Below are 17,881 nucleotides of genomic sequence, written 5' to 3' on the forward strand. Positions count from 1 at the left end.
AAGGAGCAAGGTTTCATTAAAAAAAAAAAACAAAACAAAAGAGAAAACAAACAATCTGGTTTTTTAAAAAAGGTTTTAAACTTAGGACTTTATAGGTAAATTTCTAAAAAAACACTACTTTTTTTGTTTTAAATTTGAATATATTATTTATTGATCTTTTACCTTCAATTTGTGATATATAAAATTTTGCTGAGTAAATTAATTACTTTTTAATAGACACTTGAAAATGGGAGGGGGGCGTGAATTAAAAAAAAAAAAACGTTTGTCTAAAATATTATATTCAGTTTATTGGAAAGAGCATAAAATTTTACATTGACCCTGAAAATATCGTAAAAATTGAATCAATAGAAAAGTTTTGATAGATTTTTAAAGTTTAAAAATTGAAAAATACTGAGCTCGTAAAATTCAATTAATTTCATTACTGTTTAAAAAAAAAAAAAATATTTCTATTACTTTTAAAACGACTTTAATAGTTTATTTTGGAAGTATAATCCATAAAGAAAATAAACAACCCACTTTTAAAAGAGAAATTACGAGTTTTTTATATTTTATTCGCAGTTTCATGTTAGGGGTGTAAAAAAATTCCTACAAAAATTCTGATACACCTACCAAAGCAATCAAACTAAACACCATGAATAAATATTTGAAGATATAAACTTCAAAGAACTTTCAAAATTACTACATTTCATATTAAATAATCCAAAAATGGTTGATATACCATAAAACAGAAAGAACCAATCAATATTTATATTAAAACTAGCCTGGGTACCCAGCATTGCCCAGGTGTTTGGAGGTGTGTGTTGAGCAAAAAAAAAAAAAAAAAGTTGCAATAGGCAAGTAGGTTCAAACCCCATGACGCGAAGGCGGAAAAGAAAGTGGAGGTGTGTGAAAGGGTGTTGGTTGAGCAAAAAAAAAGAAAGGAAAATTGCGAGCGCAAAAAAAAATAAAAAATGATAGGAGCTGTAAGCAAGCTCAAACCCGTAATGCGCCAGAGGAAAAAGAGGTGAAAAAATGCAAACACTCTTATCGATGAGGCTACCGTAGTTGTGATGTCACAGGCAGTCGAAATAATGCCTTTTATGCGACGTCATTTATGTGAGCTTTGAATAACTTGCAAAAACTGTTGGCGAAAAAAACGACCCTCTCTGTAGAAAACTGCCCTGTTGAGGGTGAAGGAATATATGTTTTTGGCCAATTTTTCAATATTTGTCATCCGATGGCAGGGGGCACTCAAAAGGATACTGATCTTGTGAAAATCTGTCGCCTCTGTCGGAAGTTTAAGGCAGACACACAAACATACATACATTTAAATAGACAGGTGAGATTTATATTATAGATGTTACAAGATGGAGTACCTTTAATATACTAGACCACGTGTGACATGTTGTCAGTATTTATTGTATATATTGTACTTATTTGCTTCCCCACCAAAGCAAATTAGGCACAAGGCCGTTTTTAATGTGGGGTAAAAACCAGCTCCTCTAAAAGTAGGCAAAAAGGGGGCACTCTGGTTACCAAAAATAATAAGTGTCCCAGTGTAGAGGGTTTCCTCTCCATTGACTGGTACAAATTACCTTAAGTGCAGCATCTGCAGAAAAGATACTACACTGTGATCTCGGCCTGAAGGCCAAGAACAACAGAAAAAAAGGCAAGGTATTTATTTGCTCCCCCACTGAGTAAATTAGGCACAAGGCCGATTTTTAATGTGAGGAGTGAAGTGGAAATGAGGTCCAACTCCCCGGGGAGCTGGATTGTGACAATTGGTATGAAAGGTTACCCCGACATTGACCAAGGTCTTATAATGGTCTTTGCTTGCAGTATGTATTTATTTGCTTCCCCACTGAGCAAATTAGGCACAAGGCCATTTTTTAATCTGGAGAGAGAGGGAGGGGGAAGGGAAAAAGGGGACCAACTCCCGATGGGTGGGAAATGGGAGCTGGATAGTGACAGTTGGTATGAAGGGTTGCCCCTACATTGACCAAGGTCTGATATGTGGAGTTACCCCCACATATGGTCTTTGCTTGCAGTATCTGCCGGAACAGATACTACACTTTGAGATATTAAAAACAACAGAAAAAAGGCAAGCCTCTGTTAAATATATATTTTTCTTTACTTTGACATTGATTGATGAATCAGCAACAGCTAGTAATTACGGTAGCTGTTGCTTTCAAACAAGCTTTGGCTATTATTATTATTTATCCTTTGACATTATCCATTCACAAATATATATGTATATATTTCTTGATAATCATTATGAAGTATGCATAGAAACAAGCAAGCAGTCTTCAGTTTTAATAGCATAAAGAAAGAAGAAATAACAGATACTTGATATCATTAAGTACATTTCTGTGAAATGATCAAATTACATCATGGTGCTACCAGTTCAGGCTGTGTGAAGATATTGACTTCCTAGCTTAAATGCACTAATCACTGATGTTATTTTTTTTTTAAATTCTTTTTCCTTTGTTAATCATGTTGTGCAAAGTCAAAAACAGATGCAACAGTTTTTCTCTGCATAACAACTAAATCTAACACTATGAATATATATTTAGAGAGGTGATGCTGACTAAGTGGTTAGCAGCACAGACTGAAAACCTGGGTGTGCCAGGTTCGAATCCAGTTCATTCCACTGAAACATTTTCATCAAATCTACACTTGACCTTGTGTCTAACCTCATGGAAAAGAAGTAAAAAGAATCAATATTTAAAGATATAAAAAACTTCAAGCATAACAATTTCTAATAAAATGAATGGATTTGGTATTAGATAACCTCAAAAGGGTTACTATGCCGTAAAACAAAACAACCAGACAACGAAAAATGATGTCATGGGAATTTTTTAATAGTACTTATGGCTGATGTGTTTTCTGTGATGATTTTTTTTTATCATGCATTTATTTTTATATTTCAGAAAGTTGCCCCCTTACTTGACAATGTGTGCAGCTGTAAAATATGTTCCAGGCGATGTTGTCTGGGTAAAAGTGCCTCGCTATCCATGGTGGCCTGCTGAGGTAAGCCATCTCTCTTCCTCTTTGCTATAATTTCAATCAAATATTAAAAAAAAAAAAAATTTTTCATATAAGTTTAATTATATTTTTATATAATAGTAAAAATGTATAAATTTTGTTCATAGGAGGGATGAAGATTCTCCTACAATGACCAATACTTGAATCTTGTAAAAAAAAAAAAAGAAAAAAAAAAGATTGTGGAGTTGATGGTTTTGAAAAGAGTACGAATTTGACTTGTAAGAATACTAGAAGTTAGTCAGTTAAATTAATCTTTGAAGAATCACTTGTGCTACAAGATCAGGCTGTCTGAAAATACTGGCTTTCTGACCTAAAATACATTAAACATGAATGTAATTGCTTATTTTTTCTTTCTCTTTGCAAAACTCAATCATGTTTTGCAAAGTCAAAAACAAAAAGAACATTTTTTTTCTCTACAAAACAACCGAACCAAACAACATGAATAAATATTTGAATCATAAAGAATTTGCAGCATAAAAATCTTTTACCAAAATAACCTTCGGCATTAAATAACCTGAAAAGGGTTGATATGCCATAAAACAAAACCACTAAACAGTATGAATAAATATTTGAAGATATAAGATAATCTGAACATAAAATATTTTACCAAAATGACTGGATCTCGCATGAAAAGGATTAATTATGCTGTAAAGCAAAACAACCAAACTAAACTGAAGAATAAATAATCTAAATATTCAAAGATTTTATAATAAGGAGTCTGAATCAAAAGTTTTGGAAACCAGTTGAAATCAAGCCCTATAACTTTCCAACCCTGATAAAAACAACTATTAGTTACAACTTTATGCGAATTTGTAGAAAAAAATGAATAATAATTTTTTTTCTTTTTTTTTTTTTTCCAATTTTGAAGCAATTTTCAGTTTTTTTTAGAGCTTAAATTAGTTTCCCTGGAGTCACTAATAACTAATTTTATTAATTCTAACTTTTGGTGAATTCTGGACAAAAAGTAATGCAGGAAATATTAAATATTTCCAAATATTTTCAATCTAGTTTTTTTTTTACATGGGGTCACCACTTATCAAGGCCCGAAGGCCACTCATGGATAAGCGTTATTGCGTGTACAGTAATCAATGAGATAGTATTGTAGTAATCATTAGTATTGGGGGTTTTGATAGTGTCTTACTTAAGGGGGCGGTTTGTCAGGAATTTGTTTATGTTTGACTTGAAGACGTCGAAGTTGTAGTCAGGTGGGAAACAGGCAAGCGGCAGAGAGTTACACTGGCATGCAGTTCTAAGAAAGAAGCTTTGCTCATGGAATGTACGTTTGGATTTAGGCACAGATAAAGAGTGGGGAAAATTATTGACAGTAGTTTCAGCCAGACGGGTGTTTCTCGTGAAAGATTGGCGAGGGGGGACGAAGGATTGGAGCTCAGACAAGCACCTGCCATGGAAATAACATTAAAACAAAGACAGGCTCGCAACATCTCTTCTGTGGGAGAGAGGTTGCAGAGAAGAGAAATGGGCATCCTCCACTAAACCCCGAAGTCTATTTTGTACTCTGTCAAGGCAGGATAGACTGTTTTTAGCAGCTCCTTCCCAGATGTGGCAGCAGTACTCCATCCTTGGATGTACTTGGCTTTTATACAGTTAGAGAATTGCATCAGTAGTGAGATATCTGCTGGAGCGGTAGAAGGAGCCCACCATTTTCCCAGCGTCCCTGGCAACAGATTTAATGTACATGTTCCATTTCAGATCAGGAGTAAAGGTCAAACCCAGAAGCTTGTCAAAACATGGAGCCTCCCCAAGACGAGAGCCATCCATTTCAATTGATGCCAGATGAGGATCAGAGCGTTGATGATGTAAAGATAGAAGCTTGGTTTTAGATGAACTAAAAGTGACCAGCCACCTCTTCCCCCATTGTACTACGTGCTCAAGATCAGAGGAGAGAGAATTAGAGAGAACTTTGTCATTTACAGCCTTTGATGTGTTGCCATAGATGGTCGTGTCATCAGCATAGATGTCAGTGAATGATTTAAGTATGTGTTTTGGGAGATCATTGATGTAGATCAGGAAGAGAGTTGGGCCCAGGATGGACCCCTGAGGGAGTCCAGCATTAATACTGTGGGCCTCTGATTTCTGCCCATCAACCACTATGAACTTATCAGAGAGAAATGATTTAATGATTGTAGTTCATTGTAATATCTTTAGAGAGAACCCTGAGTTTCTCCGAAAAATCTTAGTCAGTTTTTTGTGTAATACCATGCAAAATTAGATGAAAAATTAATGAAACAATTTTGAGAAAATCACAGATTAACAAAATATTGGAATGACAAAAATATAAGTTCTTTTCAATTAACACCGAGGACCAAAAATGATTTCAGGATTTCAAATATCTATTTGGAGACTATGAAATCAATTTTTAGATGCAACAATGAAATATTATGACAGTAATTCACCACAAAATGTTTTTTTTTCTAAATTTTGGGATGGAGTTGTTAAATGCTAAAATAATTAAAATAACTTGATTTGTTTATGTCTGTTAATTTTATTTGTAACTGATGCGCGATTGTTTTGATTAAATATGACATGTTCATAAGCAAGTCTTACGGCTAGAAGGCATGATTGGGTAGAGAGAACTGTTCCTCTGGTATAGGAGGAAGACAGGTGTGATTAACATTTAGAGAAATGAATGTCATGGCTATATTACTTTAACAGTTTTTTAATTTTCATGTCCATATCAATAAGAAAAAGAAAAGATTGATCAACTTAAAGACATTTTTCAGTAGAATTATGAACCCACTTTCATGCACATAATGTTAATGTTTATTTTGTTTTTTGTTAAAGTTAAACATACAAAAGTCAAGTATCATGGTTCAATTGTGCTCTAATAACATTCATTTTGAACATGTCCGTCTTATAAAAGAATCTACAGTTGATTTTTATAAGATGGGCCTTATCAAATGCATTTGTGATGTTAGGTTGTATAAAAGTGTTAACTTTTATCAAAATCAGACTTCCCTCTTTAATCAGATTTTTTTCGATTATCGATTTTTGATACTTAGCAGATGCATTCCGATAACAAAACCTACGTAAGAACACTCCTAGACACATCAAGTACCTTTTTTTTTTTTTTTTACAAAGGAGTCAGCACTTATCAAGGCTGGAGGCCACTCGAGGATAAGGGTTAATAGATGTACATTAGTTATAGGACTATAGTGTAATATGGAACAAATACTGTTGCAAGAAAGGAAAAAACAGAACATTTTTATAATAAAACGATTTAAGCTACCTATACCATTCGGTAGTGGTGGAAGAAAGTTTGACAGTTGGACAGTGTTCAATTTAAGAAAAACGAAACGTAAAAAGTTGTTTGCACTGTCAAAGGTCTATCAGCAGTTATCTTCAAGTGAAGATAGTCGATGCTGGAGCATCCAGTGGACAGAGGCAGGAGATATAGAGGGGGGGGTGCTCTTGCATTGTTGCTTTCAGGGTCATCTGCTGATCGATTGATTTCCAAAGGGGCTAAAGTAACTTTACAGGGAAAAGATGAAATCACTGCAGCCTGCAGCCTGTGAAATTTAAAAAAAATCGGCCCAGCTGTCTGAGTTTATAGGGAATGAACTCGCGTACACAAAGTTTCTTTTATATACTAGTAGAGATAGAGATTTATGGTTTAATTTGAAATAGTATATATGCCCAGTCATGAAATGTGCTTAAATATGATATTTTAATTTACGCAAATTTCATATTTATTTTTATAAAGCCAATTAGGGCTAGGACAACAGCATATTCTTTTCATTGTATTGACTCTCTAGTGTGTATCTGTTAATATCTTATATGCTTTTATATAGAGTAGTGTGGTTCTCGATTTTATTAATATTTATTACCTTTTTAATATAACATATTTAGCCATAAGAGGGGATTAAATAAATTAAATAGGACTAATAAATTATAAATAATAATCTACTAATATTTATGTATATAAAAAGAATACAATACATATATATATATATACACACATATACATATATATATATACATACATGCATTTAAGTAAAGGTGTAACTCTATACTATTAAGTTGAAAGTTTAAGCTAGTTAAATATAAATATAAAGTCATATTAAATCACAAATTAATACATTCAAGACAGTATTACTAAAAATATAGATACAAGTACACTTACATATAAATATATAAATATATTCAGGCAAAAGAAAGTAGTTAAACCAACAGAATACTCAAAAGTAGCGACACACAGGTAGATAGTAACAAAATTAAAAATAATAAAATACATATGTATATACCCACAGAGAACCAACATACATACAAATATACATATATATAATTTTATGTATACACATACATACAAAACAATACACAAACATATGCACACAGTCATATACTAATATACAACAACGCACACACGCATATATATGGATGTAAATTTTTTGGATGTGAACTTTGATTTAAGGAAAGGCATCTACCAACCATATAGGAAGGATAACTCAAACCCAATTTATGTACACCCCCTATTAAATCACCCAAAATCTATCATTAGGCATATCCCCAAATCCATTAGTAAAAGAATCAGTGACAATTCTTCCAATCTTGAAACATTTAATAAACATAAATATTTCTATAACAGGGCCCTTAAGGATAGTGGTTACAAAAACACACAAATTGAGTTCATAGAACCAACACACCCAAACACAAATACAAATAGAAACCGTAAGAGAAAAATCCTGTGGTACAATCCCCCTTTTAATCTGAAACTTAAAACAAATCTAGGAATGAAATTCTTAAACTTAATTAAAAAGCACTTCCCTATTAGTAACATACTACATAAAATTTTCAATAAAAGTACAATAAAACTCAGTTATAGCTGTAATGAAAACCTTGAAAAAATAATTAAAAAACATAATAACAAAATATTAAACAAAAATAGCACACCCATTGCTACCGAAGGGTGTAACTGTAGAATTAAATCAAAATGCCCTCTTGAAGGAAATTGTCAAATTACTTCTGTAATGTACCAAGCAACTATTTCTACTAAGGAAAATCCTATTGAAAAAAAAATATTACATAGCAATGACAAATAACAATTTTAAAGAAAGATTTACTGGTCACAAGTGCTCTTTTGAAAATAATGAGTACAAAAATAGAACTTCCTTGTCTAAATATTACTATGAACTAGTAGAGCAAGGTTACTCCCCAATAGTAAATTGGAAAATTTTAAAGAAAGCTAAAACCTGTTCATCTTTAAACTCACCTTGCTACCTATGTCTTTATGAGAAATTATTTATACTTACTTTTAGAGAAAGAGATAAATTATTAAATAAGAAGCACGAAAATTCAATTAATTGCAAACATTATAAAAACCATCTTTTAAGTAATTTAGTTTAGATATAAAATTTATATAAATTTAAAATTGTCACTGATTTCTATAATGCATTAAAATACTATTAATATACTTTCTCCTCGCCTGATTTCATTCTTTATTTACCCTATCTTATATACCTGTGTGTCTATGTGTATATGTATGTGTCTATGTGTTTATTTTATGACCGTGTGTACTTAGATTTATACATTTCTATATTATTTTGTATACCCTCCTTTGTTGTGTATTCCCCTGGTGGTGTTTATTCAGTCCATTTGTATGCTTTTATGTGTGTATGCATCTATCTGTACTCTTGCCAAATAATTTGTATTCATATGTATTTCTATGCATATGGTTTATGTGAATTATACATAATTATGTGTGCGTATATAAATGTGTTTGTGTGCGTTGTTGTATATTAGTATATGACTGTGTGCATATGTTTGTGTATTGTTTTGTATGTATGTGTATACATAAAATTATATATATGTATATTTGTATGTATGTTGGTTCTCTGTGGGTATATACATATGTATTTTATTATTTTTAATTTTGTTACTATCTACCTGTGTGTCGCTACTTTTGAGTATTCTGTTGGTTTAACTACTTTCTTTTGCCTGAATATATTTATATATTTATATGTAAGTGTACTTGTATCTATATTTTTAGTAATACTGTCTTGAATGTATTAATTTGTGATTTAATATGACTTTATATTTATATTTAACTAGCTTAAACATTCAACTTAATAGTATAGAGTTACACCTTTAATTAAATGCATGTATGTATATATATATATATATATATATATATATATGTATATATGTGTATATATATGTGTGTGTGTGTGTATATATATATATGTATTGTATTCTTTTTTTATATACAGAAATATTAGTAGATTATTATTTATAATTTATTAGTCCTATTTAATTTATTTAATCCCCTCTTATGGCTAAATATGTTATATTAAAAAGGTAATAAATATTAATTTTATTCTGTTTTTATTATTATCATTATTATTATTACTATTATTATTATTACTATTATTATTATTATTATTTTTATTATTACTATTATTATTATTATTATTATTATTATTAATAATAATAATTTTAATATTGTTTTATCATTATTATTTTATTTTTTTCTTTTACTTATATATTCATTTAATAAAAACGCGAAAAATTTAAACTTATATCATTTAGTATAAAGGGCTTAATTAATTGTAGACGTATGTTTGAAATGCGTTGATATTACTCGTGGACGTATGTTAGATGATAAATATGTCAGTTGGATACATTCGCTGTCTTTTTTGACATGTTCATTTTCTGTTTATATTTGTAATAATATTGTCTTATTACTGAATTGTATAATTGTTCATATATTGGTTGACACGCAGATTTTTTTCTTTTTCTTTTTCTATATACTGGCAACTTCTTTAAGATTCCCTTCCTATTAATTCTTACTTTCTTTCTTTCTCTCTTTAACTATATCTCATCATTCTTTCTTTTCCCTTCTAGTCCTTATTCTCTTTATAATAACCATTTATATCTTTTTTCTTTTTCTTCTCCATATTATATGTATATTTTTTTTCTCTCTATTTTCTTTCTCTATTTCTTTTTTTCTCTTCTTAATCACTCTCTCTCCATTATAATCTTTTAACTTTATTTAAATTGCCCCCTCCCTCTTTACATCTTATAATTAAAGTTTTGTGTTTTAAGTTTTTTTAACTTCAACTTTTGAAGAGTTCCTACCTAAAATAAAAATCCATTATTCATTGAACTTTTGAATAGTCAAGTCGCTGCCTGATGATATCTGTTGTTTGATTGAAACAAGTGGCTATTTGTAGCAGCAGGATGTGACCATGTTTATATAACAATAAACAAGTATTATCAGCTCTTTTTATTGAGCACTATCTAACAACCTCGTTGAATTCATTAGTCCATTACTTTTGAATAAAAAACCCCGAGTATATATATATATATATATATATATATATATATATATATATATATATATTAGAATAAGTTTAGAAGATAAAGCATAAAGTTACGTAGGGTCTTAATTACATTATCAAGTCAATAATGCTTACAGAAAGAGGAATAAAGGAGAAGCCTCTTTAGTCCATGGCATTTTGGAGCTAAATTCTTCTCATCAAAAGAGGAGAAAAAAATGGCATAAAAATATAAAGGTAAAAAGACAACACTGACTTTGAAAGCATTCATATTAGAAATGGAAAAATTTTAGAAATTAGAATTGGAAAAAAATTATTTTATGGGGCAGAGGCGATATGATGGGGGTAAAAGAGAAAAGGGACAGAAAAGAACAATACATGCTAAAAGAATATACAAAGCAATATATAAGTAAATGAAATACTTGGAAAATTTTTTTATTTTTAATTTCTAAAAATATTTAAAAAATTTTAAAAACATATATGGTTGGAAATAAAATATTTTTTTTCTGAATGTAATTAGTATGTACTTTTATCCATTGAATTATATTTTACTACAAGTTAAAAAGGGTATTTACTTGAAACAGCTGAAAATGCGAAATAATTTTTTTTTTTTTTTTTTTTTGAGACTCAGTTTTACATGTTAGTTTGTTTTTCTAAATAAAATCAGCTGACCTTTATCGATATACTTGAACTTGTACAAATTATTACAAACTTTAAACTACAACCAGAAAATTGTACTTTTCTTTGGTCAGTTTAGTAAACTTAACAGTATTTTCTTAGAAATTATAATATATGCAAAAAAGCTTCACTTCTTAATAGAAGATAGTCTCAGAATTATTTTGGTATATGTGAAATTTTCATGTTTTTAACACCTACATTAAGATTGTAAAACTTTAAATTTTGTGAAAAAAAAACTAAAAATTTGTCAGCAGGTGAAAAAAATTTTTTTAGGGCCTTCACACTCCTCTCTTGCTCACTTGTCTTTTCAAACAGTCATTTTTATTCATGAATTTTGTAAAAATGTTTTCAAGTTTGTCATTTAATATTGTAAACCCTTTACTCGTGTCTAACTTTTATTTGGAAAAATAGTCTATCTTTAAATGAATATTTAGCATAGTAAAAAATAAATGGTGGTTGATGCCGATGGGCTTAAATTGTATTATATAACTGCTTTTAAAAAAGCTTGACGTCTATGGAAATATACGTATGAAAAACTAAAATAATTTACATTTGAAAATTTTAAGTATGCGAAATTCTGTAGCATACATTCAAAACAGTTTATGGACGAAATTATTTTAAAATTGGTGGTACTTTTATTTTTAAAAGAATATATTTGCTTGTATTCTAGAATGTACTTAGAAAGAAATAACTTTTCTAAATCTCATTTTTGTGTTTTATTTATAAATTAGCAGGTCGCTTGGTATTGCGTGGTCATAAAATACACTCAAGTATGAGATTTTAATTCATGCAGATTTCGTATTTATTATTATAAAGTCAATTCTCTATCAATTATATTCTACCTAATATATAGTAGTGATTTCAAAAGTAAAGAAAAAAAAGACTTGTGTGCCATCAGCTAGAATCAAAATTGAAACACAGTTCTCCAGCCTTATCCGTTAGCATATGACCTAAATCCATACATATACAAAAAATAACGTTTAATCTATAATTTTGAAGTAGCACATATGCAGAAAAAATGGGTATAGTCGACTTATGCCAGGCCAAGGTCAATTATTTTAACCGACTAAAAAACCATATAAAAAGTGTACTACAGATCTGAATACCCTGTATATCAAATTTCAACTGTAAACCAAATATTCAGAGAGGAGTTTGGTAGAGACTTTTCACCTACATACCAACAAAATTATATATATATATATATATACTGGCAGGTCTTCCGATATTAGCCAATTGTAAAATACGCGTAAATATTCTATTCATACAGAAACTGAGACATGTGCATGCGAGTATTATGTTTTTTCTCAGCAGTTCACTTGTAAGTAAAAAAAAAAAATACTTGAGCTGAGATCAAAACCAAGACCTAAAGACAGGTAATCAAGTATAATAACCATTAGGTCAGCTTGACATGTTCTTAAAAAAGGTGTTTTTAAAACCTATTTATCCTTAACATAAGGAATTTGTCATGTGAATGATTAATGGATGCACATTCGTGAAACTGTTGGCAAACAGATAAAAATCCGACCCCCCCCCATAGCAATTTTTCAATTTTTACCCCATAGTAACCCTTTTTTCCAAATGAAAACTGATTAAAAAGTTTTCCACATGTCTGAATACCCTACATAGCAAATTTCAAGTCTGTGAGCAAAAATTCGTTGAGTATATAAGTTAAGAAGTGTCCTTTCACACACACATTCTTGCTTTTATTTATGTATATATATATATATATATATATATATATATATATATCTTTCTTTTCAATTGGCCGAACGGTCTTAATTTCGGCAGGCATAATATATAGAATGGCACCCAAAAGTTGTTCGGCCATATTTTTGTCAAGCGCTTTCTATTGGTGCATCCGATTATCGTCAGGAGCAATTGTTGTTATTTTCTTTTCCTTTGAGGCTTGGTGTATTTATAATTTTTTTTTTTTTTTTAATTGGCTATGAAGGTGGGTGCAAGAGGGTTAGGGGCGAATTATTTTTATTTTATTTTATTTTTTTTTAGTTTTGATTTTCCTATATTTGACTGGATCTCATTTAACTCGGGACAAATATGCTAACAGTAATAACTAACATAAAACTAAATTAATAAACTATAAAATAGGAAAATCGAAACTAAAAAAAAATAGATAAATAAATAAAATAAAATAAAATAAAAATAATTCGCCATCCACTTTCCTGCACCCGCCTTCATAGCCAATTAAAAAAAAAAAAATTATGAATATACCAAGCTTCAAAGGAAAAGAAAACAACAACAATTGCTGGCCGAACAACAACTTTTGCGCGCCATTCTATATATTATGCCTGCTGAAATTAAAAAGACCACTCGGCAAACCAAAAAGATATACAAAAAGATCAGAAAAGGAATAACTGTCGTGTTCAACTAGATGTGTCTAAATAATGACTTGCTGCATATATATAGGTGTGCTAAAGCATTTTAATCATAAATTCTACGCAATTATGCAAAATGTAGAAACTATGCATAAATAGAATTCATGTAATAATGAAATAAAATAAATCATCTACCATAAAAATGAATAAGTAATTAATGCTATTTTTCAAATTTTCAAAGGAATATGTAAATTAGTCAACCTTCATGTAGTCACTCTTCTTATATTGAGTATATTAAAAAGTTCATTTTAATAATTTCTAAACAGAAAAAGTAGGCTTTTAATATTAATGTCAGAGCAAGAAAAAAAAAAGCCTCAAGCTATTTTTAGACCAAAAATTGACAGATGAGTTTGGTAGAGTCCATTCCTCAGACAGACATTTATTTTATATATATATATATATATATATATACTAGAAGGCCCCTCAGCATTGCCCAGTTGTAAAATACGCTTTAATATATTTTGATTAATGCAGATTTTATATTTATTATTATATTATATTGAAACCAATATATAGTAATGATTTAAAAAGTTTATAAAAAAAAAAATGACTCGTGTGCCACCACCAGAAATTGAAACCAAAACGTTTAGCTTATGATTTACTTTTTCCTTTGACATTAATGCCTGAGCCATGAACACATGTTTGCTACAAAGCTAAAAATTAAAACATGAACTTATAGCTATTACGTTATGCATGCATATTCGTAATGCCGTCATTTGACCTTCTAGCAAATTCCATTTTTTAAATTTCACACCAATTTTCTGCAGTTAAAACCCAAATATAAAGTTTTGCATGGTTCAAAATATCCTATATATCAAGTTTCATGTCTATAGACCAAAAACTGACAGGAGTTTAGTAGGCAAAATTTTTTCAACAAATATATATATGCATACATAAATATATATAGAAAGAAATTTGTGTTTACTATAACCTTTTTATGTAAATATTACGCAAGTATAAAACGTAGAATATCTGCATGAATATAATTACATGTAATAGTTAACTAAAGATGATCATATCAGAAAACCGAAAAAACTAATAGGGAATTAATTAAAGTGAATGTTTGATAAGAATATGTAAATTAGCTAGATCTTTTGCAGATGAATGCAATTCCACAACCCATATATGACAAAGTATTTTCTTTTTAAATAAATAGAAAAAAGGGGTTTTAATATGAATATCAATACACAAAACACCCCAAATTTATAGGAGTGTGTATATAAGTATGTATAAAAGTGAACATGTCTGTGTACATTTCCCTACGCAATAACTCTGTCAATTTTTAGTCTATAGACTCGAAATTTGATATACAGGGTACTGAGATTTGGGAAAATCGATGTAATCGGTTTTTGGGTAGAAATTTGGCGATTAAGGGGTCAAAGTTCAACGATTTGATCTTTGAGAACTCTACCAAACTCCTCTGACAATTTTTGGTCTAAGCACTTGAAATTTTAGATATAGGTTCCTTGGGCATGGATCTAACTTAATAACTTGATTTGAGCCCAAAACAATAAATTTTAAGGGGTCATATAATAGGAGTCAAAGTTAAAAAAAAAAAATTGACCTCTGCGGTCTCTTCCAAATTACTCAGACAATTTCTGGTCTAAATATTTGAAATTTTACATAAAGGGTATTCAGAGATAGCTTTTTCATCAGTTTGGGTCGAAAATTTTTAGTTGCCAATATATAAATGTATGTATGTATGTATGTCTGTTTGCATTAAACTTTCAATAGAGGCGACGGATTTTACCAAGATCAGTATCGTTTTAAAGTTCGACCTTTCATATGACAAATATAAAAAAATTGGCTAAAAACATTAATATCTTCCCCTTCAACTAGGCACTTTTCTACAGGGGAGGGGTCACTTTTTTTACCGATATTTTTTAAAGTTATCCTCTCCTTTAGATTGTCTAGCCTTAATTTTAAAAAATGTCGATTCCGGTTTGGCGGTGGTCATAACAGCATAAACGTTAGGTTTTACCCCATTCTTTTCCTCCTTTGGTTCGAGCCTACCTTCCTACTACCACTTTCTAAATAACATCATTATTTCAGCACGGCTCAATAAGTGCATGAGTACCTTTTATTTTCTTGAATAAAATAAAAATTACTCAACGAGAACACAACTGTTTTTGTTTTAATAATTATTTTTTATTCAAAAATAAAAATTTCAATTGTTCAAAACATGTTTTTTTTCCCCAAAGCTTATTGGGATTTTTTTTAATTACCATTTTTTTCATGAACTTGTTCTAAAAATGTTTCAAAATTATCTAATATTTTTTCACTTTTCATATTATAAGCCTATCTATGCATGGCCTCATCGACATGAGACCATTTCATTTCTTCTACTGATCCAGATATGTATTTCCATCTTTTAATACAAGACCAGTAGGCTTCAATATTGTTAATGCAAACACCAGTAAGCGGATCCACAAAATTTTGTGAATGGTTTATAGTTCCGTGAACATAATTAAACTTTAAAATAATATTTAAAAATAGCGCGGATTCCATTTTGACTTTCACCAATTTTCCTGTTAACAATTACATAAACTCCAGCAGAAAAAAAATATCCATAAAAAAAAAAACAAAAAAAAGGAAACCAAGATAAAATCATAATAACAAAAATTATGTGCCAATTTTAAGCCAAAATAAATAAATAATAAAAAAAAAAACTAGGTCACACATGCAAAAATTCTTTCTTTGTAAAAATAACTTCTCCCTCAGTCGAACTATGTACAACATTGGAGGCGATGCATATTTTGCTAAAGAGATAGAATTCGTGTACATCCACCCTTTTCCTTTATATTTTTTAATATATAAAATAACTCCTGAAATTGATTGTTATTAATTTCATGGTACATGTTTAATTCATGATTAAAATATTTGTTTTGACTTTTATCTTCAATGAAAGAAATTTTACGAAAAAAATCAAATCGTTTTCAAAATTCCCTTAATTGTATTTTCACTTTTTTGCTGTACCAAATTTTTTCACTACGCAAAAACTATCGATTATATAATGGTATCTTTCAAAACAACAATTCCACAGGAATTGGAATCGTAATCGTTAATCAACATTTTCCTGGAATTGGAATCGGAAAAAATTTAAGAATCATCCCAACACTAGTTTCTATGAAATTAATATTTTGTAATATACATTTGTAATTTTTATTGTCATATTTTCTTATATATATGCAATATAGTTTATTGATAGTAAAACACCTAATGTTGGAATATGCATAGCAGATACTCTAGAAGGCTAAGACATTATAAAAATGTTTTTATGACCAAACATTTTTTTTAAATGAATGAACGGGGGGGGGGGGAAATCATTTAATATAGTATTGTATTATTTTCTTGATGGATGTGGGTAGTGTAGTATTCATGTTGTTGTCATAAGACTGTTGTCTCAGTAATTACTTTATTTTTTAAGGGGGTAGAAGTAATCCTCCCAGGTATTACATCCTACTTGGGAGAAGTAATGTACCATCTTTATTTTTTTTCATAATACCATACTTGCTGACATTGCTTCTTGTATGGTAAGGGGTATTCCCAGTTATTACCTCAAATTTGGAAAGGGTATTGTGGTATCTGTTCTGTTATGATACTGTCCTACCAGGTATTACAGACTCTTTTGAGGTAGTGTATGTTCATTCATTTTTATACCATCCTCCTAGGCATTATCACCTACTTGTTTGGAAGATGGGGAAGAATCTTTCCAGGCTTAATTTCCTTTAGAGGATAATTTAGCATATTTTCATTCGTCATGATAGATTCATTCCAGGTATTACATCCACTTAGGAGGAGTATAGTGTATGTTTGTGCTTCACCGAACCATCCTCCCAGGATTGCCTTTTTCTTTTTTGAGGAAGGATGAGTTGTAATGTATTCTCTATTCTGATGTCATGATACAATCCTCCCAGCCATTAACTTCTCTTTTGGGGTGGGGTGGGGTAGTGTTTGCTTCTTAATTTATCCTCTTCATCATTACCTCTTTGTTTGATGGGTCAGTGTATGGCGTTCATTCACCATTATATCATTCTTCAAACCTAGTAAAAATTTGTTATATATAGTCTAAAGAAGCTTTGAATAAAAAAAATGCGAAAATAAAAATAAAGAATGCAGTTTAAATTCCCAGATGGAAAAAATATATTAACTTTAACCCATCGCAGACCTAGCACCTACATAATTCGACTTTTAAAATGTTTATAATGACCAAACAGAATTCATTTATATAACGATGAAGAAAAAAAAACCTTTACTAAAATTGTTAAATAGAAACAGACTTAGCATTTGCATAAGCCGATTTAAAAACAGGACAGCTGTTTAATTTTATTAATATATATATATATATATATATATATATGAATGATACGAGTGGAATTTGATTTTTGTTAAATTATGTGACCTTATATGTGACAAAATAAATCCGAATGTTTGGCCAGAAAGATAAACTTTTAAGCATATGTAAATAAATCTGACATGTTTATAAAATTATGG

At 29.9% G+C, this 17,881-nt stretch overlaps 1 protein-coding gene across 1 annotated transcript in view; it reads left to right on the forward strand.

The window, feature by feature from the left end:
- LOC145276989 (uncharacterized) overlaps window positions 1–17,881 on the forward strand; it is a 110,673-nt gene that overhangs the window by 37,840 nt on the left and 54,952 nt on the right. Inside the window, exon 2 of the mRNA XM_080128557.1 lies at window positions 2,910–3,009. Within this exon, the coding sequence (XP_079984683.1) occupies window positions 2,932–3,009 (78 nt within the window). The 5' untranslated portion in view covers window positions 2,910–2,931. The remainder of the gene's footprint in view (window positions 1–2,909; window positions 3,010–17,881) is intronic.

The sequence above is a fragment of the Euprymna scolopes genome, chromosome 5, assembly GCF_053919585.1.
Source record: "Euprymna scolopes isolate OS-2025 chromosome 5, ASM5391958v1, whole genome shotgun sequence".
NCBI lineage: Eukaryota > Metazoa > Mollusca > Cephalopoda > Sepiida > Sepiolidae > Euprymna > Euprymna scolopes.